The 25,706-nt window shown below is 36.4% G+C and overlaps 1 protein-coding gene across 7 annotated transcripts in view; it reads right to left on the reverse strand.

The window, feature by feature from the left end:
- SCAPER (S-phase cyclin A associated protein in the ER) overlaps positions 1–25,706 on the reverse strand; it is a 549,552-nt gene that overhangs the window by 485,893 nt on the left and 37,953 nt on the right. For all 7 annotated transcript variants that reach the window (XM_042988321.1, XM_042988320.1, XM_042988324.1 and 4 more), the window contains 2 exons: positions 12,177–12,294; positions 756–826 (listed from right to left, as the gene is read on the reverse strand). In XM_042988321.1, coding sequence (XP_042844255.1) covers positions 756–826; positions 12,177–12,294 — 189 coding nt within the window. The remainder of the gene's footprint in view (positions 1–755; positions 827–12,176; positions 12,295–25,706) is intronic.

Here is a 25,706-nt window from a genome sequence, read left to right on the forward strand (position 1 = left end):
TATCTTATTTTTGAAAATCCTTTATCTTTTTAATTAAAGCTAATTTTTTTATCATTGATACCACTGTATGTGAGGAGTCAGGGATTTTCTTAGGAACTTACAATGACATTTTGATTAGAAGTTCCTGCTTTCCTTATGTGAATGAACCTTTTGGCTTACAGAATCATATTGGTATATTTAATATCAAAACCAAAATAATACATATGAAAAGCATATATAACTATGCTTTAAGAGAAAATAACTATGAATTAAAAAGCAAACTATTCATATGCTAAAAAAATTTTTTAAATAAAGTAGGCTTGCATTCTCTAAATTTTAGTAAAGCAATGTGAAAATTTTTAGAGACAATACTCTTACTATTCTACAACCTAAAGACACTGTCATACCAAGAAAGAAAATCATAAAGAATTCACAAATATGGGATGTGTAGCAGAAGCATTAAGAGCATAAACTAGAAATTAATGGCATGGGTTCAAATCTTGGCTTTGTCACTCACTAGCAAGTTATAGAACTTATTCCTACCTCAGTTTCCTCATTTTTTAAATAAAGATAATAATGCCAACATTGAAGGACTGTGACAAGCAGCAATAAATTTATATTTGTAAAGTATTTAGTACGAGCTGGGTATACAGTACTATACACACATTTGTTAACTAAAGAATGTTACAATGATTTTTACATAAAGACAAAATACACAATATTTATTGTCTCAATGAAATTAAAACTCTACAAGTAGAAAGTTGTATATGCTGTACCTGTTTGGTATTTTTATGTGTGCCTTGAATTGTCCTCTTTGATTTTCCACCAGTTTGACATTTAGATTTTCCTTCAAGGCAAGAATAAACAGACAAATATAAAAGTCAACAAATGGATAATACAAAATTGAACTATACAAATCATTTGGACAGTCTAACATATAATCTCCTTCTAGAGACCACAGAACAGTACAATCCATACATGGTCAATATAAAATAATAAAAAAAAAACTTCCATGGTACCAGAAACTGATTTTATTGAATGGCTTTCTCAGAACAGGAATAAATCAACTTCTTAAATAAGTCAGATATTCCAGTAATTTAAAAACAAGATCAAGTTAGTGATACTCCTCAACTTATAAACAGGTCTGAAAAATACTTCTTTGAATTCAAAATTTATTTTAACAATCAAATCAAGAATATTTTTTACCATTTAAAAACTCAGTATTTTGACTAATTTATCTGATTTATGAAATACACAGTTTCATTGGGAAGAGAAGTTTTCAGTTCCTTGTATTCTTGATGTCATTTAAGATCATTCTCACCTGTTTCTCACCAGTAGTTAGAAAGACACTAACTACTGGTGTTTTTTAAATTTTTTTAACATTTATTTATTACTGAGAGAGAGAGAGAGAGAGAGAGAGAGACAGAACATGAGCATGGGAGGGGCAGAGAGAAGGGGAGACACAGAATCTGAAGCAGGCTCCAGGCTCTGAGCTGTCAGCACACAGCCCAACACAGGGCTCGAACTCACAAACAAGATAATGACCTGAACCGAAGTCAGATGCTTAACCGACTGAGCCACCCAGGCACCCCTAACTACTGTTTTATAATCACTCTATTCTTGAGAGCAAGACAAAACAGGAATAAGATTCTATCTGTAATGTATAATAGAATGATTTTCCTTTCTGCAAAATAATTTTGGACCAGGACCCCTGAAAAGAAGTATAAGTGAAGTGAGCCATAATACCTGTTAACAATTTAATCACACATAAGTGGGCCTCCCTCAAATGTTCTACCAGGGATAAAGGCACAGAACTACACTCACCTACACAGTCCTTATATTATTCATCCTTTGATTATAGAGAACAAGGTACCAGCAGATTTTTTAGAATATCCAGTAGAATAACCAGCTTAGAACAAGTACCAGAGAAAACAAATAAAAGAAGAAAACTATTAAAAACTGAATTATTATCCTTAGAAATATGTGAGTATATATTATAGCCATAAATAAGAACAAGATGCTATTTTTTTAAAAAGAAAATAAAAATTTTCCTATTATTGGTAAAGTTCTGACAATATAAAATAATCCTCAAAAATTATGAAGTTAACATTCTTCTTTTGTCATCATTATTTAGAAATTCAGAAAGTTCTGATTCTCTGTGCTCATAGTTCTGTTATTTTGAAGTAAGCATGAATGAAGCTTTAAAATTGTACTGGCCAATTTCTTATGCACTTACATGCAAAATCAGGTTATATACAGAGATGTGATTCACTGTTGTATTTTCTTTAGTTTTATGTTTTTTGACTAGAAGAAACTTTAATAAACCTCAGATTTATATAATAAAATAACCCATGGAAATGGGAAAATAAAATTTCGTTAATCATATATAACAACCATAAGACAATCTTAGGTTTTATGTTATAACTTTTATAGTAAATAATGTTAATATATATTCTCTATCAAATAATTTTAAAACGTAACAGTAAGCTTCCTTATGAAAATTTTGGCTAATACAGAGGGGAAAAGTTAAGATGGCAGAGCAGCATGGAGACCCTGAGCTTGGCTTGTCCCTGAAATTCAGCTAGATCAACATCAAACCATTTTGAACACCTCGGAAATTGACCTAAGGGTTAACACAACAATCTGCATAACTTGAGCTACAGAACTCAGCGGATACACACTGCAGAGAGGTGAACTAGGGAAGAGAAAAGCCATGGAGGGTAGGAAACTGTTTTTGCAGAGAGAAGACAGAGAAAGGGGGAGTGTGCAGCACATGAGGAGAGTGCAGGAAAAACACTCCCCTGCAAGTAGCTGGAGAGAAAGAGAGAGAAAGAGTGAAAACACTTGCAGGGGACTGAGCAAGAAATCTGTTCCCCAAAACCACTGACAGGAAGAAAGGAGAGGGTTTCAATACCATCAGGATTATATAAACAGTGGAGCCCAGAGTCTAAAGTTCTGAAACTCAGTGCCTGGTGCTCTGGTGAAGAAATAAGGAGTGTAGATTCCCAGGAGCAGGCAGAGGGATCTAAGGGGTCCATGTGCCACCCCAGGAGAAGTGATTCCCCTGCTTGGAGTGCATTTGGTAGAGGCCACAAGGCCTGCCAACAGGCAAAGGTCCCAGCAGACCCCAGAGGGCAGCCATGTTTGCTGGTATTGGGACAAAGACACCACAGTGTGGTGAAACCCAGTAACAGCTGTGTTGTGACTTGACATAATCTCTGACCCTCTTCTGCTGTGCGATCGCATGAACATTTTCAGGGGCAATTCCGCACCCAGCCATTGCTCAGCAAGAACCTCCCACAGGGAGTCAGCACGGGTCCAAGCCGGGGGGGGGGGGGGGGTCTCTGAAGTGTGAGGATTTGAAACACAACCTCATCTGATATAAAATTCTGGAGGGAGGTGCTGCCTGGCAGGCGGACAGCTTGGGACACGCAGAGGGTAGAGGCTGAAGGTGGACAGAGGCCTGAGACAAAGGAGGGGTGCTTGATTGTGAACTGGCGAAAGTGCAACATTCCTGTGCCAGAGACTAGGGACTCGGTGAAGCCATTTCCACTCTCCGAACACATTTGCGCACAACACTGACAACCACAGTAAGCTAAGCAGTGAAACCTAGTGGAGAATAGAGCTGTTACACCAAGCCCCGCCCAACTGCGCCCTCCAAGCACATCCACTAGAAGACCAGCAGAAGTCACATCGCATACTTAGTGAACAGATGGACTATACAGGGCTTCAAAGTTTCAGTTCTAGGGGAAACTGGATGCAACTTCATTAGGTTTCATTCTGTTTGCTGTTTTGCATTCGTTTTTTTTTGCTTCTGTTTTTGATTAAATTGGTTTTTTTTCATTCTTTCGTTTCATTCTCTTTAGTGGACACAAAAAGAGAAAAATTTATTTTTATTTTTTCTACTTTACATTTACTTTTTTTTAATTTTTATTCTATTTCATTTTCTTTATATCACTTTATTCTATTTTATCTATTTTTTAAAATTTTTAAATGTCTTATTTTTCTTTTCTTTCCCTTTTTTCTCTATCAAGATTCCTTCAACAAGCAGACTAAAAACACACCTAGGATCTAGCTTCCTTCATTTGATTTTTGATTTTTGATTTTTTCATTTTTATTTTTCACTTTATTTTTTTCTTCTTCCAAAATGACAAAACAAAGGAATTTACCCCAAAAGAAAGAGGAGGAAGAAATGACAGCCAGGGGCTTAATCAACACAGATATAAGCAAGATGTCTGAGCTAGAATTTATGAGCACAATAATAAGAATATTAGCTGGGGTTGACAAATGCATAGAATCCCTTCCTGCAGAGATTTAAAGAAATAAAATCTAGTCAGGATGAAATTACAAGTGCTATAACCGAGATGCAATCTCAAATGTATGCCACGATGGCAAGGATGGATGAGGCAGAGCAGCAAATCAGTGATTTAGAAGATAAAGAGAATACTGAAGCAGAAAAGAGGAGGCAAACAGAGCAAAAGATCACGATACAAGACTTGGAGAATTCTGTGACTTATTAAAAAGGGATAACATTCGAATCATAGGAGTCTCAGAAGATGAAAGGAGAGAAAAAGGGGCAGAAGGTGTATGTGAGTGAATTTAAGCAGAAAACTTTCCTACTCTAGAGAAGAACGTAGACATCAAAATCCAAAAAACCAGGAAACTCCCATTAGATTCAACAAAAACCGACCATCACCAAGGCATATCGTAGTCAAATTCACAAAATACACAGATGAGAAAAGAATCATGTAAGCAGCAAGGCAAAAATGTTCTTAACCTATAAAGGAAGACAAATCAGATTCGCAGCAGACCTATCCACAGAAACTTGGCAGGCCAGAAAGGAGTAGCAGAATATATTCAAAGTGCTAAACCAGAAAAATGTGCAGCCAAGAATTCTTTATCCAGTAAGGCTGTCATTCAAAATAGAAGGAGAAATAAAGAGTTTCCCAAACAAAAACTAAAGGAGTTCATGACCACTAAACCAGCCCTGCAAGAAATGTTAAGGGGAACCCTTTGATTGGAGAGAAGACAAAAGAAAACAAAAAGACCAAAAGCAACAAAGACTAGAAACAACCACAGAACATCACCAGAAACACCCTCTACAAGCAACACAATGTCACTAAACTCATATCTTTCAGTACTCACTCTAAATGTCAATGGACTAAACATTTCACTCAAAAGACAGGGTATCAGAATGGATAAGAAAATGAGACCCGTCTATATGCTGCTTACAGGAGACTCATTTAGACCTAAAGACACCTGCAGATTGAAAGCAAGGGGATGGAGAACCATCTATCATGCAAATAGTCATCAAGAAGAAAGCTGGAGTAATTATACTTACATCAAACAAACTAGATTTTAAAATAAAGACTGTAACAAGAGATGAAGAAGGGCATTATATGGTAATTAAGGGGTCTACCCAGCGAGAAGATCTAACAATTATAAATATTTATGACCCCAATGTGGTAGAACCCAAATATATTAATCAATTAATCACAAACATAAAGAAACTCACTGATAATAATACCATAATAGAAGGGGACTTCAACATCCCAGTTAGAGCAAAGACAGATCATGTAGGCAGAAAATCAACAAGGAAACAATGGCTCTGAAAGACACACTGGACTGGATGGACTTAATAGATATATTCAGAATTTTCATCCTAAAGCAGGAGAATACACATTCTTCTCAAGTGCACATGGAATATTCTCCACAATGGATCACATACTGAGTCACAAATCAGCCCTCAACAAGTACAAAAAGATCAAGATCATACTTTGAATGCTATCAGACCACAGCACTATGAAATTCAAAATCAACCACAAGAAAAAATTTAGAAAGACCATGAATATTTGGAGATTAAAGAACATTGTACTAAAGAACGAATAGGTTAACCAAGAAATTAAAGAGAAAATTAAAAAGTACATGGAAGCCAGTGAAAATGAAAATATGACAGCCCAAAACCTCTGGGATGCAGCAAAGGCAGTCATAAGAAGGAAGTACATAGCAATCCAGACCTTTCTGAAGAAGGAAGGTCTCAAATACATAACCTGACCTTACACCTAAAAGAGCTGGAAAAAGAACAGCAAATAAAGCCCCAAACCAGCAGATGATGGGAACTAACAAAGATTAAAGCAGAAATCAATGACAACAAAATTAAAAATAAGAAAAAAAAAAACACAGTAGAACAGATCAATGAAACCAGGAGTTGGTTCTCTGAAAGAATTAGCAAAATTGATAAACCTCCTTTTGATCAAAAAGAAAAGGGAGGGGCACCTGGATGGCTCAATAAATTAAGTATCCGACTTCAGCTCAGATCATGATCTCACAGTCCATGAGTTCAAGCCCCACATCGGGTTCTGTGCTGACAGCTCAGAGCCTTGAGACTGATTTAGATTCTGTGTCTCCCTCTCTCTCTCTGCACCTCCCTGCTCGTGCTTTCTCTCCCTCCATCCCTCCCTCCCTCTCTCTCCCTCTCTCTCAAAAATAAACACTAAAAAAAAAATTTTTTTAAGAAAATGGAAAAGAACCCAAATAAATAAAATCATGAATGAAAGAGGAGAGATCACAACCAACACTGCAAAATTATAAACAATATTAAGAGAATAGTATGAGCAATTATAGGCCAACAAACTGGGCAATCTGGAAGAAATGGAAAATTCCTAGAAACACATAAACTACCAAAATTGAAACAAAAAGAAATAGAAAATTTGAACAGACCCATAACCAGTAAAAAATTGAATCAGTGATCAAAAATGTACCAACAAACAAGAATCCAGGGCTGGATGGCTTTCCAGGGGAATTCTACTAAACATGTAAAGAAGAGTTAATACCTTGCTGTTCCAAGAAATAGCAATTGAAGGAAAAATTCCAAACTTGTTCTATGAGGCCACCATTACCTTGATTCTAAAACCAGACAAGATCCCACTAAAAAGGAAAAGTACAGACTAATTTCCCTGATGAACATGTATGCAAAAATTCTCAACAAGATACTAGGAAACTGGATCCAACAATACATTAACAGAATCATTCACCACGATAAAGTGGAATTTATTCCTGGGATACAGAGCTGGTTCAATATCTCCAAATTAATCAATGTGATACACTGCATTGATAAAAGAAAGGATAAGAACCACATGATCCTCTCAATAGATGTAGAATACAGCATCCTTTCTTGATAAAAAACTTTTATACAAAAAAATAGGTATAGAAGGATCACACATCAAGATCATAAAGGCCATATACAAAACCCACCACTGATACCATCCTCAATGGGGAAAAACTGAGAGCTTTTCCCCTAAGGTCAGGAACATGACAAGGATGTCCACTCTCACCACTGTTATTCAACACAGCGTTGGAAATCCCAGCCTCAGCAGACAACACAAAGAAATAAAAGGCATCCAAATCAGCAAGGAGGAAGTCAAACATTCACTCTTTGCAAAGGACATGATACTCTATATAAAAAACCCAAAAGACTCCACCAAAAAACTGGTAGGACTGATCCATGAGTTCAGCAAAGTCACAGGATATAAAATCAATGTACAGAAATCGGTTGCATTTCTATATACCAATAATGAAACAGCAAAAAGAGAAATCAAGGACTCAATCCCATTTACAATTGCACCAAAACCATAAGATATCCAGGAAGAAACCTAACCAAAGATGTGAAAAGTCTATACACCAAAAACTATAGAAAGCTTATGAAAGAAATTGAAGAAGACACAAAAAAAACATTCCATGCTCATGGATTGGAAAAGCAAATATTGTTAAAATGTCAATACTACCCAAAGCAAGCTATACATTCAATGCAATCCCTATCAAAATAACACCAACATTATTCACAGAGCTAGAACAAACAATTCTAAAATTAGTATGGAACCAGAAAAGACCCTGAATAGCCAAAGCAATCCTGAAAAAGATAACCAAAGCTGGAGGCATCATAATTCCGAACTTCAAGCTATATTACAAAGCTGTAATCATCAAGACAGTATGGTACTGGCACATAAACAGACACACAGATCAATGGACCAGAACAGAGAACCCAAAATGGATCCACAAATGTATGGCCAACTAATCTTTGACAAAGCAGAAAGAATATCTAGTGGAAAAAAGATAGTCTCTTCCAGCAAATGGTGAGGGGAAAACTGGACAACAACATGCAGAAAAATGAACCTGGACCACTTTCTTACACCATACACAAAAATAAACTCAAAATGGATTAAAGGTCTAAATGTAAGACAGGAAGCCATCAAAATCCTAGAGAAGAAAACAGGCAACAACCTCTTTGACCTCAGCCACAGCAACTTCTTACTTCCCTCCATGCAAGGGAAACAAAAGAACAAATGAACTATTGGGAGGGACCTCATCAAGACAAAAAGCTTCTCCACAACAAAGGAAACAATCAGCAAAACTAAACCGCAACCAACGAAAGGGGAGAACATATTTGCAAATGACATAGCAGACAAAGGGTTAATATCCAAAATCTATAAAGAACTTAATCAAACTCAAAGCTCAAAAAACAAATAATCAGTGAAGAAATGGGCAAAGACATGAATAGACACTTTTCAAAGGAAAACATCCACATAGCTAACAGACACATGAAAAAATGCTCAACATCACTCCTTATCAGGGAAATACAAATCAAAACCACAATGAGATACCATCTCACACCTGTCAGAATGGCTAACATTAACAACTCAGGCAACAACCGATGCTGGCAAAGATCCGGAGAAAGAGGATCTCTTTTGCACTGCTGGTGGGAATGCAAACTGGTTCAGCCACTCTGGAAAACAGTATGGACGTTCCTCAAAAAATTAAAATAGAACTGCCCCTATGATCTAGCAATTGCACTACCAGGTATTTATCCACAGGATACAGGAGTGCTGATTTGAAGGGGCACATGCACCTCTATGTTTATAGCAGCACTATCGACAATAGCCAAAGTATGGAAAGAGCCCAAATGTCCATCGACGGATGAATGGATAAAGAAGATGTGATATATATACACAATCAAATATTACTCGGTGATCAAGAAGAATGAAATCCTGCCACTTGCAAAATGTGGAGGGAACTAGAGGATATTTGTCAGAGAAAGACTAATATCATATGATTTCACTCACATGGAATTTAAGATACACAACACATGAACATAAGGGAAGCAAAAATAATAAAAACAAAAGGAGATAAACCATAAGAGAACTCTTAAGTACAGAGGACAAACTGAGTGAGGGTTGCTGGCAGAGTGTTGGGTGGTGGGGAGAGCTAAAGGGGCATGGAGCATTAAGAGGACACTTGTTGGGATGAGCACTGGGTGTTATATGTAAGTGATGAATCATTAAATTCTATTCCTGAAATCATTATTACACTATATGTTACCTAACTTGGATTTAAATTAAAAAAAAATTTTTTTTTGGCTAGAATAGAGCTAAATATAAAAAGATAAATTTGGGATGCCTCAGTGGCTCAGTTGGTTAAGTGTCTGACTTCGGCTCATCATGATCTCACAGTTCATGAGTTCGAGTCCCATGTCAGGCTCTGTGCTGACAGCTCAGAGCCTGGAGCCTGCTTCAGATTCTGTGTTTCCATCTCTCTCCGCCCCTCCCCAACAGTTCAATAGTCCCATCAGTTCATTCGCTTCTGCTCTCTCAAAAAATAAACATTTAAAAAAATTTTTAAGACAAATTTAACTTCCCTCTCTATTCAGTAATTTTTGATTCAAAGTAACTGTTCCTTAAAAATATCTAGGAAGACTGACAAAGAAAAGCTACTGAGGGAGGACTGGTCCAAACAGATTTTTTTTTTAATTTTTTTTTTAATGTTTATTTTTGAGAGAGAGAGACCGTGTGTGAGCAGGGGAGTTGTCAGCACAGAGCCCAATGCAGGGCCTGAACCCTCGAGCCGTGAGACGACCTGAGGCGAAGGTGGGTGCTTAACCAACTGAGCCACCCAGGCACCCCTAAACAGATATTTTAATATACTATAATGCCTCTATAATTAAAACAGCATGGCCTTCATACATGAATGAACACCCCAGTGAAATAGAATATAACTACATATGGAAATTCAATTTATGATAAGCTGACATCTCAAAAACAATGGGGCCAAGATGGACTTTATAGTAAGTGATGCTGGAGCAACTTGTTTACCATATGGGAAAAGATAAAATGAGACCCACACCTCACACAATATGCAAGAATAAACTACAAATGGATCAGAGATAAAAGTGTAGAAAGTAAAATACAGATAAAATAAACTTTTAAGTAAAAAAGTATAAAAAGCAAGATAAAATGTAAAAAATAGGTAAACATACACAGAGAGGGAAGGAGGTAAACCATAAGAGACTCTTAAAAACTGAGAATAAACTGAGGGTTGATGGGGGTGGGAGGGAGGGGCAAGTGGGTGATGGGCACTGAGGAGGGCACCTGTTGGGATGAGCACTGGGTGTTGTATGGAAACCAACTTGACAATAAATTTTATATTTTAAAAAATATATGTAAACATAAAGTAAATTCAAAAGAATAAAACACAGATGAACTCTTATATGGCTTGAAACATCCTGCTGGGTAAGGGTGTTCTCAAAGAAGAAAAATATGTCAAAAGGAAACAGGAGCCAGCTTAAAACAGGTCTCCCACTGACAGAACAATTAAGACAAACCTAGAACAATTTAAGCATCAAAACAGAGTGATAGATTATAACTTTAAATATGAAATTAAATTAAATTAGAAATCATGACCCCATGCAAATTTAAACAAATATAAACTTACACATATAAATACAAAGAGAAAAGAGAAAGCTCTTCCTTACATTAGAATGTCAGCTAATAGGGGCATCTGGGTGGCTCAGTTGATTAAGCGCTGATTTTGGCTTAGGTTATGATCTTACAGTTTGTGAGTTCAAACCCAGAGTCATGCTCTGTGCTGACAGCTCACAGCCTGGAGCCTGCTTTGGATTCTGTGTCTCCCTCTCTCCCTCTCTCTCTCTCTGCCCCTCATCCACTTGTGTGCACGCACTCACTCTCTTTCAAAAATAAATAAATACACTTTTTAATAGAATGTCAGCTAGGGGCACCTGGTTGGCTCAGTTGGTTGAGCCTCCAACTTTGGCTCAGGTCATGATCTCATGGTGCAGGAGTTCAAGCTCCGCATCGGGTTGTCTGCTGTCAGCTCAGAGCCTGCTTTGGATTATATGTCCCCCCTTCTCTCTGCCCCTTCCACACTCACGTTTTCTCTCTCAAAAATCAATAAATCATTTTTTTTAAATGTCAGTTAATAAGTATAGAAGGAACGCTGAGGTTAGCAAATCACCATTTTACAACCACCAGAAGTAATAACTTAGCTAAGAATTATCAACAGAAGCTGAAAGTAGTGGGTAGACTGTTTTAAGAGATATTTACATAGTTTCAAACTATCTTAGCACATATTACTTATTAATTACAAAGGAAAAAGTTAGTCACTTAACAGTAGAGAAACTCAGAAGATAACCAAGTGGTAAATGTTGACATCGATAGTAACAAAACAAAACCACTATCTTGTGCCTCCTATGATGCCCTGAAAAGGACACAACATAATTTCTACAGAATCCCTCCAAAAATATGTAACTGAATCTAATCATGAAAGGACATCACACAAACCCAATATGAGGAATATTCTACAAGCCCTCAGAAAATTTCAAAGTGAGGTGCCCTTTGGCACACTCCACCCTCCTTTTTTCTATATCCCAAGACAATCTTCTGGATCCCCAGGATCTAGGCAGTGCTCACAATCATTCTACCCATTGAAGTGAAAGAACTAGTTCAAATAGTAACTAAAGAAATACACTCACCTTTTATTTTCTAAAACATTATATTAAACTATACCTAGGTAACTGTAGTGAATACAGTAAAATTTTAAAGCCTCTTTATTTTCAGAAGAATTTAACAAAAGAAAAAAATCTAAATCTCCTATAACTTAAAAAAGAAAATTAATATGCCGATCATAACCCACATTCCTTCCTATGTGAAAGAGCAAAACTAACACTTTCATGAAACCATTTGTATATTAGCTAAGATAAAAAAGCAACAGAAAAGTTATTTCCTATTTAATGCATGCTAATTTGCTCAAGAGTTTGAATTGTAAACTGTTTTCGGTCTATCTACTGTTTAGGGCTAAATATATCCTCCTAATTTACAACAAAAATGAAACTTTTTAAAAACACATACCATCATCATCTTTGCTTTCTAGTGGAACACTCCAAGCTATCAGATTTCTTGCTGTACGACCCTCCTCCGCAACTATTCTCCTTACTTTGTCATGACTATTAGAGCGCTGGAATGAAGCCTATATAGAGAAAAGAGAATATTTATTATATTTTAGATTAGTCAACATATAAAATATATTTGGCTGACAAATTCATTATTTCTCACATTTTCTCATAAAGGAAACACTTAAAACTAATTTGGGATTGAAAGATTAAACGAGGAAAAGAAAGTAAGTCAGAGATTTTTTATTTCTAAAAAGACTGATTTTACAACTTTAAAAATAAATTACTTCAAGAATAAATACAATCTTCAGTTTGGAAATGTGCTCTTCTAAGAAGCACAAATACTGCTGTGTACACACTGTAGCACCACCACTTACGTATCACAGGTCTGATACCTCTGATTTTAATCCCACGCATATGGTTGATTTTACTCTTTCCCTTTCTTCATTTGTAATTTCTTTCTCTACCAGTGAGAAACTCAGTTCTCATTATCTGAATTTACTTACATGTTCAGTTCTAACATACAAATAAAATAGTTTCATAATTGCGAGCCCACAACTCTGAGAAACATATTATTAAGATTACATTTCTATAAAGTTCTTATCTTTAGCCTTACAGCATCCAAAGTACTGCATTTTGTTTCCAAAATTACTTAAATTAGTACTTCCCATCCTCACCACTTTCAGTGTGATTACATTATTCACATTCCATTTTGGGTTCTCCTCACCTACTGGTTAATTTTAATTGCTTGTTTATTGCGGGAGTATGTGAAAGAAAGCAATACATTATTCTCAAAGAAACTGCTTGACGAGCGGTATGACTTGAAGAGAAGAAAAAGGCATTACCCTCTAAAGCATGGGTCAACAAACTTCTACAAAGGGCCAGATAATTTATTTCAGGCTTTGCAGGCCATACAATCTCTGTGACAACTACTCAATCATAGTTTTTGTATGAAAGCAGCCAGAATTTAACTTTTACATCTTTAAAATAAATACCTACCCCTACATTCTTTCATTCCTCTGACTTTACACCGGATATCCACATGGCATCTACTTACCTAACTCATAAGCTTACACCAAAACTCATTAATCTGTGACCACTCTTCCAACTCCATCCTGTGCAAAATTCTTGAATCATCTCTATTCCCATACTTTCCAATAAATTTAACACAATAAAATCTCCTTTTGATTAAACTCATCACCCAATGATTATTAGCTCTATAGATAACTTAGATTGGCATCTATCATTTAGGTTACCTAAGCATTGTTTAACCAAGGAGTATAACTATTTCTTTCAGGCCAGATGAACAAGTTTAAGTAGGTGGCCTGCTCTTCAGCTCTTTTTCCGATAATTTCAGATATTTCCAACAATTATGCAATCACATAAAATCTTACAGGTAGATAAATGGAGATACATATCAGATCACAAAATCCATCATTCTATACATTATTCTCTAATTCAAGAGTCTTCATAAATTCATGAATTTCTAGGAACTAAAGTTATCACAAGATAGCAATGCTGCAGTAATGTCTGAACAGAAAACTGGAAATCTAATATTCTTTTCTTCTATAAATGTTTCAGTTCTACCATAAATTTTGCAAAGTTAGTTCTTTTATATTCAGTACACATGCACACATTCAAAGAAAGAGCTACTAGCTCAAGACTTTATTTTAATTCTTAATTCTAATATTTCATATGCAAAACCAGTATAACATTCATCTTACAACAACGCCTGACTGAAAATCATTTTTCCATAAAAGTATAGGTGCATTCTGTAATATATGCTGAGTGAACTCTTCAATAAACTAATAAATTCTAGTCATTTTTAATAACCCTATTATTGTAAGGATGTCAGTAGTAACTTAAAGTACAGTAGTTTTAAACATTTTAATCTCAGCATCAGGGCTTGGTATTCAAAAAATGACTCTGAGATACTTCATAACATTACAGATTATCTATTTCAAACAAAATTTTCATCTAAGTTCTTTTCTTCCAGGAGACGTAAACAAAATATATTATTTTCATCCAAAGTCACAGTGTGCCACCTAGTGCCATATGGAGATTTTGCAGAGGCTTCTTCAAATACTAAATGTTTCAATAAAAGGAATAAATATCAGTCTTGAATTAAAGTTTTTATGTTTAACTCTCAGTTTATGATTTATGCATATAATTTCTGAGACTTGCTCCTAGATTGTGAAAAGAAGTTTCAACCTATTTTTCTCCTGAATAATTTCCACTTTAAGCAACTTGGTTCATAATCCTGAACTGGTTTCAAGCACCATTTATTAAATTTTTATGTTTGTATCTCCATAAAAATATCTACTCCTTATAAATTCTTCAAAATCCATCCATAATACTACTTGCTCATAAATTGAAATCCCCATCCTTTTTAAGATGGTTTTCAGCTTTTCAAATAATTCAGGAAAGACCTTTGTATTTTTTTAATGTTTTTTATTTTATTTTTGAGAGAAAGAGAGACAGGGAGAAGCAGAGACAGGGAGACAGAGGATCCAAAGGAGACTCCACACTGTCAGCATGTCCCCATGTGGGGTTCGAACTCATAAACCACAAGATCATGACTTGAGCCAAAGTCAGATGCTTAACCGACTGAGCCTTACCCAGGTGCCTCAAGACCCTTTGTTTTAAATTCCCACTACTAAGCCCTTCATATTTTAAATAGAATGAAGATAAGATTACCAGTCACTGAACACCAGGAGTACATTAAAACTCTAAGAATTGTAGCATTTACATTTTTACAAACCACAAACTTATCTCAGAAACTGAGTGACTGGTTCAATTTCCCTAACAGAATGATAACTTTGTCAGATCTTACTGGTATTTCACATCTTTCTAAAGACTGAATAAAGCCATAAATGAACTGAGGCTATTTGGACTATCACAATGGACAAAAATAAATTGCAATTCTTTATGAGCTACTTTGTTTTGAGATCTGTTAGAACAGTTATCAAATATTACCAATTCTATCCCTACATATATCTTGAAATTATAAATCCACTAGTATTACCCTAGTCTGAGCCATTACCATGTGAAGCAAAATTATTATAACAGCCTCTGGGACAGAGACAATAATATGTTCACCAAAATCACTAGGTTTTTCTCCTGCTACAAAGCTAGATAACACTTTCTGGTTTCTTACAGATAGATGACCATGTGACAACAAAATGTAATAAAAGGCATCTAAATTGGCAAAGAAGAAGTTCAGACTCACTTTTTGCACATGACATGACACTCTACATGGAAAACCTGAAAGACTCCACCAAAAAGCTGCTAGAACTGATACATGAATTCAGCAAGGTTGCAGGATACAAAAATCAGTGTACAGAAATCGGTTGCATTTCTATGCACCAATAATGAAGCAACAGAAAGAGAAATCAAGAAATCGATCCCATTTGGAATTGCACCAAGAACCATAAAATACATAGAAATAAATGTAACCAAAGATGTAAAAGATCTATATGTTTAACTATAGAAAACTTATGAAAGAAATTGGAGAAGACACAAAGAAATGGAAAAACATTCCATTCTCATGGATTGGAAGAACAAATATTGTTAACATGTTGATACTACCCAAAACAATCTACACATTCAATGCAATCCCAACCAAAATAACACCAGCATCTTTCACAAAGCTAGACAAACAATCCTAAAATTTGTATGAAACCACAAAAGACCCCAAACAGCCAAAGTAATATTGAAGAAGAAAACCAAAGTAGGAGGCATCACAATCCCAGACTTTAGTCTCTACTACAAAGTTGTAATCATCAAGACAGTATGGTGTTGGCACAAAAACAGACACACAGACCAATGGAACAGAATAGAGAACCCAAAAACGGACCCACAAATGTATGGCCAACTCATCTTTGTCAAAGCAGGAAAGATTATCCAATGGAAAAAAGGCAGTCTCTTTAGCAAATGGTGCCTGGAGGACTGGACAGCAACATGCAGAAGAATGAAACTGGACCACTTTCTTACACCATACATAAAAATAAACTCAAAATGGATGAAAGACTTAAATGTGAGACAAGAAACCATCAGAACCCTAGAGGAGAAGACAGGCAACAACCTCTTTGACCTCAGCCATAGCAACTTCTCACTCGACACATCTCCGAAGGCCAGGGAAATAAAAGCAAAAATGAACTATTGGGATCTCATCAAGATAAAAGACTTCTGTACTGCAAAGGAAACAATCAACAAAACTGAAAGGCAACTGACAGAATGGGAGAAGATATTTGCAAATGACACATCGGATAAAGGGTTAGTATCGAAAATCTATAAAGAATTTACCAAACTCAACACCTGAAAAATAAACAATCCAGTGAAGACATGGGCAGAAGACATGAATAGACACTTTTCCAAAGAAGACATCCAGATGGCCAACAGACATATGAAAGATGCTCAACATCACTCATCATCAGGGAAATACAAATCAAAATCACACTGAGATACCACCTGACACTGGTCAGAGTGGCTAAAATTAGCAACTCAGGAAGCAACAGATATTGGCAAGGATGTAGAGAAACGGGAACCCTCTTACACGGTTGGTGGGAATGCAAACTAGTGCAGCCACTCTGGAAAACAGTATGGACGTCCCTCAAAATATTAAAAATAGAACTACCCTTTGACCTAGCAATTGCACTACTAGGAATTTATCTAAAGGATACAGGAATGCTGATTCATAGTGGCACTTGTACCCCAGTGTTTATAGCAGCGCTTTCAACAATAGTGAAAGAATGGACAGAGCCCAAATGTCCATCAACTGATGAATGGGTAAAGCAGATGTGGCTTATATCTACAATGGAATACTACTTGGCAACGAGAAAGAATGAAATCCTGCCATTTGCAACAACCTGGGTGGAACTGGAGAATATTATGCTAAGTGAAATAAGTCAGAGAAAGACAGGTATCATATGTTTTTACTCATATGTGGAAGTTGAGAAACTTAAGACCATGGGGAAAGGGAAAGGGAAAAAATAGTTTTAGGAAAGGGAAAGGGAAAAAATAGTTTTAAACAGAGAGGGAGGCAAACCCATAAGAGACTTAAATACAGAGACCAAACTGAGGGTTGATGGTAGGGCACGGGGGAGAGGGGAAAATTGTTCATGGGCATTGAGGAGGGCACTTGTTGAGATGAGCACTGGGTGTTGTGTGTAAGCGATGAATTACGGGAATCTACCCCCAAAACCAAGAGCACACTGTATGCACTGTATGTTAGCCAACTTGACAATAAATTATATTTAAAAAAAAATATAGTTTGAACTGGCAATTTACTTTGCTTGTATTATCCTGTTAGGTTCTGTTATCAGGGTGATGCAGGCCTCATAAAATGAGTTGTGTTCCTTCTATTTTATTTTCTTTATGAAGTTAGTGTAATTTTTTGTTTACATGGTTTGGAAAATTCACCAGTGGAACCAATGGGCTCTGGATTTTTTCTTTTGTGGGACTCAGTTTCTTTAATAAATACTCAGATTTTGTTTCGTTTTATGCCAAAGTTTGATAATTTATGTTTTCCAAGGAATTTGCATTTCATCAAATACTGTAAATTGATATTTTTAATATCCTTTTTTTTCCCTTAAATGTTGGAGGTTCTAGAATCTACAGTGATGTTTCATTTTAATCAACATTTCATTGGTGTTTTCAAATAGCCCATTTTAGGTTTTATTATTAGTTTTTTATTATCATAGGTTTGTCTTGTATTTTATTTATTTTTGGTGCTTAATATTTCCTTCTTTTTTGGAATTAATATGCTACTGTTTCTAGCTTCTTGAAATAGAGACTCAGATAATTGGTTTTTAGCTTTTTGACATTCTCTCATTTATGGCTATACATTTTCCTTTAAGCATGGCTTTGGCTGCTGTACAAGTACTGATGTATCATATTTTTATTATGACTCAGTTGAAAGTATTTTAAAATTTCCAGTGTGGCTTCTTATATGTATGTTAGTTAGAAATGTATTGCCTAATTTCCTAATGTACAGGGATTCTTCTGGTTGTCTCTCTTTGGTACTTTCTATTCTTTGAAATTTAGTGCGGCCTGCTTATGACCCAGGATATCAACAGTCTGGAAAATTCCATACACTGGAAAAGAATGTATATTCGATCATTGTTGAGTGTTGGGTTCCAGATGTCAGATATGTCAAGTTTGCTCGTTATGTTGTTCAGACTTCTGTATTGTTAACTCTTTTTGTCTATTCTGCCATCTTCTTAAGAGGTATGTTAAAATTTTCCATAGTAATAGTGTTTTTTTTTTTCTATTTCAGTTTTTCCTTTTATGATATTAGATGTATATTTAGAATTGTTACATTTTACTGGTTGATGAACCTTTTATCATTTTGAAATATCACTCTGTCTCTAGCAGTAATCCTTGCCTTAATGTTGGCTTTGTTCAATATTGATATAGTTACCATTCTTTTTTAAATTTAATTCCAGCAGAGTTAACATACAGTGTTATATTAGTTTCTGGTATACAATATAGTGATTCAACAATTCTCTGTATTAGTTTGTCTCTTGTTCTTGTTCATTTGTTTGATTTCTTAAATTCTGTATATGAGTGGAATTGTATGCTATTTGTCTTTCTCTACCTGACTTATTTTACTTTGCATTATACACTCTAGACCCATTCATGTTGTTGCAAATGGCAAGATTTCATTCCGCCTTATGGCTGAGTAATATTCTAATTTATGTGTATACTACATCTTTATCCATTAATCTGTCAATGGCTGCTTCCATAATTTCACTGTTGTAAATAATGCCACAATATAGAGATGCATATATCTTTTTGATTTAATGTTTTTATATTCTTTGGGTAAATACCTCATAGTGGAATTGCTGGATCATATTGTAGTTCTATTTTTAATTTTTTGAGGAACCTTCTTAGTGTTTTCTTCAGTGGCTGTGCCATTTTGCATTCCCACCAGCAGTGCACAGGGTTCCTTTTTCTCCACATCCTCATTGGCACTTGCTGTTTCTTGCGTTTTTGATTTTAGACATTCTGACAGGTGTGATGTGATAGCTCATTGTGGTTTTGATTTGCATATCCCTGATGATCAGTGATGTTGAACATCTTTTCATGTGTCTGTTAGCTGTCTGTCTTTTGAGAAATGTCTGTTCCTGTTCTCTGCCCATTCCTTAATTGGATTATTTGCTTTTTTGTGTGTTGAGTTGTATAAGTTCTTTATATATTTTGGATACTAACCCTTTATCAGATATGTCCTTTGCAAATATCTTCTTCCATTCCATAGGTTGTCTTTTAGTTTTGTTGATTATTTCCTTTGTGCAGAAGGCTTTTATTTTCATGTAGTCCCATGCCTCAGGAGACATATATAGAAAAATGCTGCTGTAGCCAATGTCAGAGAAATAAACTGCCTGTGCTTTTTTCTAGAATTTTTATGGTTTTAGGTCACATTTAAGTCTTTAATTCATTTTGAATTTATTTTTGTGTATGGTGTAAGAAAGTGGTCCAGTTTCATTGATTTGCTTATAGCTGTCAGCTATTCCCAACAGCATTTGTTGAAGAGACTGTCTTTTCTCCATTGTATACACTTGCTCCCTTTGTCAAATATTAATTGACCATAAATGTTGACATATTTGTAGGCTCTCTATTCAGTTCTGTTGATCTATGTTTTTATGCCAGTACTATACTGTTTTGATTATTATGGCTTTGTAATATAACTTGAAATCTGGGATTGTGATACCTCCAATTTTGTTGTTCTTTTTCAAGTTGTTTTTTTTTTTGTTTGTTTGTTTGTTTTTTTTTTGCCGTTTGGGGTCTTCTGTGGTTCCATATAAATTTTAGGTTAGTTTGCTCTAGTTCTGTGAAGAATGCTGTTGGTATTTTGATAGGGATTGCATTAAATCTGTAGGTTGCTTTGGGTAGTAGGGACATTTTAACAATATTTGTTCTCCTAGTCCACGAGCATGGAATATCTTTCCACCTCTTTGTGTTGTCCTCAATATCTTTCATCATTGTTTTATAGTTTTCAGAGTATAGGTCTTTCACCTTTTTGGTTAAATGTATTTCCAGGTATTTTATTATTTTTGGTGCAATTGTGAATGGGATTGTTTTTTTAATTCTCTTTCTGCTGCTTCATTATTAGCTTATGGAAATGCGGTGGATTTTGTGTATTGATTTTGAATCCTGTGGCCTCACTGAGTTTATTTATTGTTCTAGTAGTTTTTTGGTGGAATTCTTAGGGTTTTTGATATATTGTATGATTCATTTGCAAATAGTGGAAGTTTTACTTCTTCCTCACTGATTTGGATGCCTTTTATTTCTTTTTCTTGTCTGATTGTTGTGGCTAGGACTTCCAGGACTATGTTGAATAAACATGGTAAGAGTGGACATCCTTGTCTTCTTCCTGATCTTAGTTCTCAGTTTTTGATGTTGTTTGCTGTGAGTTTTTCATATATGGCCTTTATTATGTTGAGATATATTAACTCTCAACCTACATGGGTGAGGGTTTTAATCATGAATGGATGTTGTACTTTGTCAGGTGCTTTTTCTGCATCTATTGAAAGGATCATATGGTTTTTATCCTTTCTCTTGTTATGATATAGCAAGTTGATTGATTTGTGAATATTGAACCAGTCTTGCAACCCAGGAGTGAATCCCACTTAATTGTGGTGAATGATTTTTTTATATTGTTGGATTTGGTTTGCTAGTATTTTGTTGAGGGTTTTTACATCTGTGTTCAATAGAGATAGTGGCCTGTAGTTCTCTTTTTTTGTAACGTCTTTATCTGATTTTGGTATCAGGATAATGCTGGCATCATAGAATGAATTTGGAAGCTTTTCTTCCTCTTCTATTTTCTGAAATAGTTTGATAGTATAGGTATTAACTCTTCATTAAATGTTGAGTAGAATTCGCTTGTTGAAGTTCTTTGGTCCTGGATTTTGTTTTTTGGGAGTTTGTTTTTTTGACTATTGATTCACATTGATTGCTGGTAATCAGTCTGTTCAGATTTTTTTTTAAATTTTTTAATGTTTTATGTTTTTTGTTTGTTTTTTTTTTGAGAGCGTTCTTACGGGTGCGAGATAGAGTAAGAGTGGGGGAGGGGCAGAGAGAGATGGAGACACAGAAAGTGAAGAAGGCTCCAGGCTCTGAGCTGTCAGCATGGAGCCCAACACAGGGCTCACACTTGGGAATCGTGAGATCATGACCTGAGTCACAGTTGATCGCTCAACTGACTGAGCCACCCAGGCATCTCTTCAGATTTTCTATTTCTTCCGATTTCATTTTTGGTAGTTTATATGTTTCTAGAAATGTATCCATTTCTTCTAGGTTGTCCAATTTTTGGCATATAATTTTTCATAATATTCTTTTACAATTCTTTGTATTTACATTATTTCTGTTGGTATTTCTCCTTTTTTCATTTCTGATTTTGTTTGAGTCCTCTCTGTCTCTCTCTTTGATGAGTCTGGCTAAAGGTTTATCAATTTTGTTGACTTTTTTTTTTTTTTTAATTTTTTTTTTTTTTTTAACATTTATTTATTTTTGAGACAGAGAGAGACAGAGCATGAACAGGGGAGGGGCAGAGAGAGAGGGAGACACAGAATCTGAAACAGGCTCCAGGCTCTGAGCCGTCAGCCCAGAGCCCGATGCGGGGCTCGAACTCACGGACCATGAGATCATGACCTGAGCCGAAGTCGGACGCTTTACCGACCAAGCCACCCAGGCGCCCCTGTTGACTTTTTTAATTAAAAAAATTTTGGGGGCACCTGGGTGGCTCGGTCGGTTGAGCGTCCGACTTCGGCTCAGGTCACGATCTTGCGGTCCGTGAGTTCGAGCCCCGTGTCAGGCTCTGGGCTGATGGCTCAGAGCCTGGAGCCTGCTTCCAATTCTGTGTCTCCCTCTCTTTCTGCCCCTCCCCCATTCATGCTCTGTCTCTCTCTGTCTCAAAAGTAAATAAATGTTAAAAAAAAATTTTTTTTTTAATGTTTATTTTTGAGAGAGAAAGAGAGCAGGAGAGGGGCAGAGAGAGAGAGGGAGACACAGAATCAGAAGCAGGCTCCAGGTTTTGAGCTGTCAGCACAGAGCCCAACACAGGGCTTGAACTCACCAACCTTGAGATCATGACCTGAGCTGAAGTTGGACACTTAACCGACTGAGCCACTCAGGCACTCCTGTTGATCTTTTTGAAGAACCAGCTCCTTATGGGGTACGTGAGTGGCACAGTTGGTTAAGCATCTGATTTTGGTTCAGGTCATAATCTTGTGGTTCCTGAGTTCAAGCCCCACATCAGGTGCAGTGCAGTGCTGAGCCTTCGTGGGATTCTTTGTGTCTCTGTCTCTCTGCCCTCCCTTTTTGTCTCTCGTTACAGTCTTTTTGTCTCTCGTTACAGTCTTTGTTTTAATGTCTATTTTTTAAGTATTGCTACTCCAGCTTTCTTTTCCCTTTGCATGATAAATGTTTTTCTATCCCTTTGCTTTTTTTTTTTTTTTAAATAATTTATTGTCAAGCTAGCTAACATACATTGTATATACAGTGTAGTCTTGGCTTCGGGAGTAGATTCCCATGATTCAACACTTATATACAACATCCAGTGCTCATCCCAACAAGTGTCCTCCTCAATGCCATCATCCATTTTCCTCACTCCCAACCCCTCACCCCCATCAACATTCAGTTCTCTTTTTTTTTATTAACTTTTTTTTAATGTTTATATTTGAGAGAGAGAGAGAATGAGGGAGCATGAGCAGGGGAGGGGTCAGAGAGAGAGAAAGAGAGAGAGAGAGAGAGAGAGAGAGAGAGAGAGAGAGAGAGAGAGAGACATAATCTGAAGCAGGCTCCAGGCTCCAAGCTATCAGCACAGGGCCCAAGGTGGGGCTCAAACTCAACGACCGTGAGATCATTACCTGAGCTGATGTTGGATACTTAACCAACTGAACCACCCTGGCACCCCAAGTTTGTTCTCTGTATTTAAGAGTCTCTTATGGTTTGCCTCCTTCTCTGTTTGTAACTTATTTGTCCTTCCCTTCCTCTATTGTCTTCTGTTTCTCAAGTTGCACATGAGTGAAAACATGATATCTGTCTTTTTCTGAATGACTTATTTCACTTAGCACTGACTGTTGTTGATAGCGCTGCTGTAAACACTGGGGTACAAGTGCCACTATGAATCAGCATTCCTGTATCCTTTAGATAAATTCCTAGTAGTGCAATTGCTAGGTCAAAGGGTAGTTCTATTTTTAATATTTTGAGGGACGTCCATACTGTTTTCCAGAGTGGCTGCACTAGTTTGCATTCCCACCAACCGTGTAAGAGGGTTCCCGTTTCTCTACATCCTTGCCAATATCTGTTGCTTCCTGAGTTGCTAATTTTAGCCACTCTGACCAGTGTCAGGTGGTATCTCAGTGTGATTTTGATTTGTATTTCCCTGATGATGAGTGATGTTGAGCATCTTTCATATGTCTGTTGGCCATCTGGATGTCTTCTTTGGAAAAGTGTCTATTCATGTCTTCTGCCCATGTCTTCACTGGATTGTTTATTTTTCAGGTGTTGAGTTTGGTAAATTCTTTATAGATTTTCGATACTAACCCTTTATCCGATGTGTCATTTGCAAATATCTTCTCCCATTCTGTCAGTTGCCTTTCAGTTTTGTTGATTGTTTCCTTTGCAGTACAGAAGTCTTTTATCTTGATGAGATCCCAATAGTTCATTTTTGCTTTTATTTCCCTGGCCTTCGGAGATGTGTCGAGTGAGAAGTTGCTATGGCTGAGGTCAAAGAGGTTGTTGCCTGTCTTCTCCTCTAGGGTTCTGATGGTTTCTTGTCTCACATTTAAGTCTTTCATCCATTTTGAGTTTATTTTTATGTATGGTGTAAGAAAGTGGTCCAGTTTCATTCTTCTGCATGTTGCTGTCCAGTCCTCCAGGCACCATTTGCTAAAGAGACTGCCTTTTTTCCATTGGATAATCTTTCCTGCTTTGACAAAGATGAGTTGGCCATACATTTGTGGGTCCGTTTTTGGGTTCTCTATTCTGTTCCATTGGTCTGTGTGTCTGTTTTTGTGCCAACACCATACTGTCTTGATGATTACAACTTTGTAGTAGAGACTAAAGTCTGGGATTGTGATGCCTCCTACTTTGGTTTTCTTCTTCAATATTACTTTGGCTGTTTGGGGTCTTTTGTGGTTTCATACAAATTTTAGGATTGTTTGTCTAGCTTTGTGAAAGATGCTGGTGTTATTTTGGTTGGGATTGCATTGAATGTGTAGATTGTTTTGGGTAGTATCAACATGTTAACAATATTTGTTCTTCCAATCCATGAGAATGGAATGTTTTTCCATTTCTTTGTGTCTTCTCCAATTTCTTTCATAAGTTTTCTATAGTTAAACATATAGATCTTTTACATCTTTGGTTACATTTATTTCTATGTATTTTATGGTTCTTGGTGCAATTCCAAATGGGATCGATTTCTTGATTTCTCTTTCTGTTGCTTCATTATTGGTGCATAGAAATGCAACCGATTTCTGTACACTGATTTTTGTATCCTGCAACCTTGCTGAATTCATGTATCAGTTCTAGCAGCTTTTTGGTGGAGTCTTTCAGGTTTTCCATGTAGAGTGTCATGTCATGTGCAAAAAGTGAGTCTGAACTTCTTCTTTGCCAATTTAGATGCCTTTTATTACATTTTGTTCTCTGATTGCTGAGGCTAGGACTCCCAACACCGTGTTAAACAACAGTGGTGATAGTGGACATCTCTGTTGTGTTCCTGATCTCAGGGGGAAAGCTCTGTTTTTGCCCATTGAGGATGATATTAGTTGTGGGCTTTTCATATATGGCTTTTAATTTTTTAATGTGTATTTATTTTTGAGACAGAGAGACAGATCATGAGTGGGGGAGAGGCAGAAAGAGCAATATAGAACCCAAAGCAGGCCCCAGGCTCTGAGCTGTCAGCAGAGCCCAACGTGGGGCTGTAATTCACAAAATGCAAGACCATGACCAAGCCCATGTCGGATGCTCAATCAACAGTCACCCAAGTGCCCCTCATATATGGCTTTTTTGATGTTAAGGTATGTTCCTTCTATCCCGAGTTTCCTGATGTTTTTTAATAAGGAAGGATGCTGTATTTTGTCAAATGTTTTTTCTGCACATATTGTCAAAATCATATGGTTCTTACCCTTTCTTCTATTAATGTGATGTATCACATTGATTTGCAAATGTTGAACCAGCCCTGCAGCCCAGGAATGAATCCCACTTGGGTTATGGTGAATAATTCTTTTTAATACACTGTTGAATTCGATTTGCTAGTATCTTGTTGAGAATTTTTGCATTCATGTTCATCAGGGATATTGGCCTGTGGGGTCTCTGTCTGGTTTGGGAATCAAGGTAATGCTGGCTTCATAGAATGAATCCAGAAGCTTTCCTTCCATTTCTATTTCTTGGAACAGCTTGAGAAGGATAGGTATTAACTCTGCTTTAAATGTCTGTTAGAATTCCCCTGGGAAGCCATCTGGCCCAAGACTCTTATTTGTTGGGA

Source organism: Panthera tigris, chromosome B3 (genome assembly GCF_018350195.1).
Source record: "Panthera tigris isolate Pti1 chromosome B3, P.tigris_Pti1_mat1.1, whole genome shotgun sequence".
Taxonomy (NCBI): Eukaryota; Metazoa; Chordata; class Mammalia; order Carnivora; family Felidae; genus Panthera; species Panthera tigris.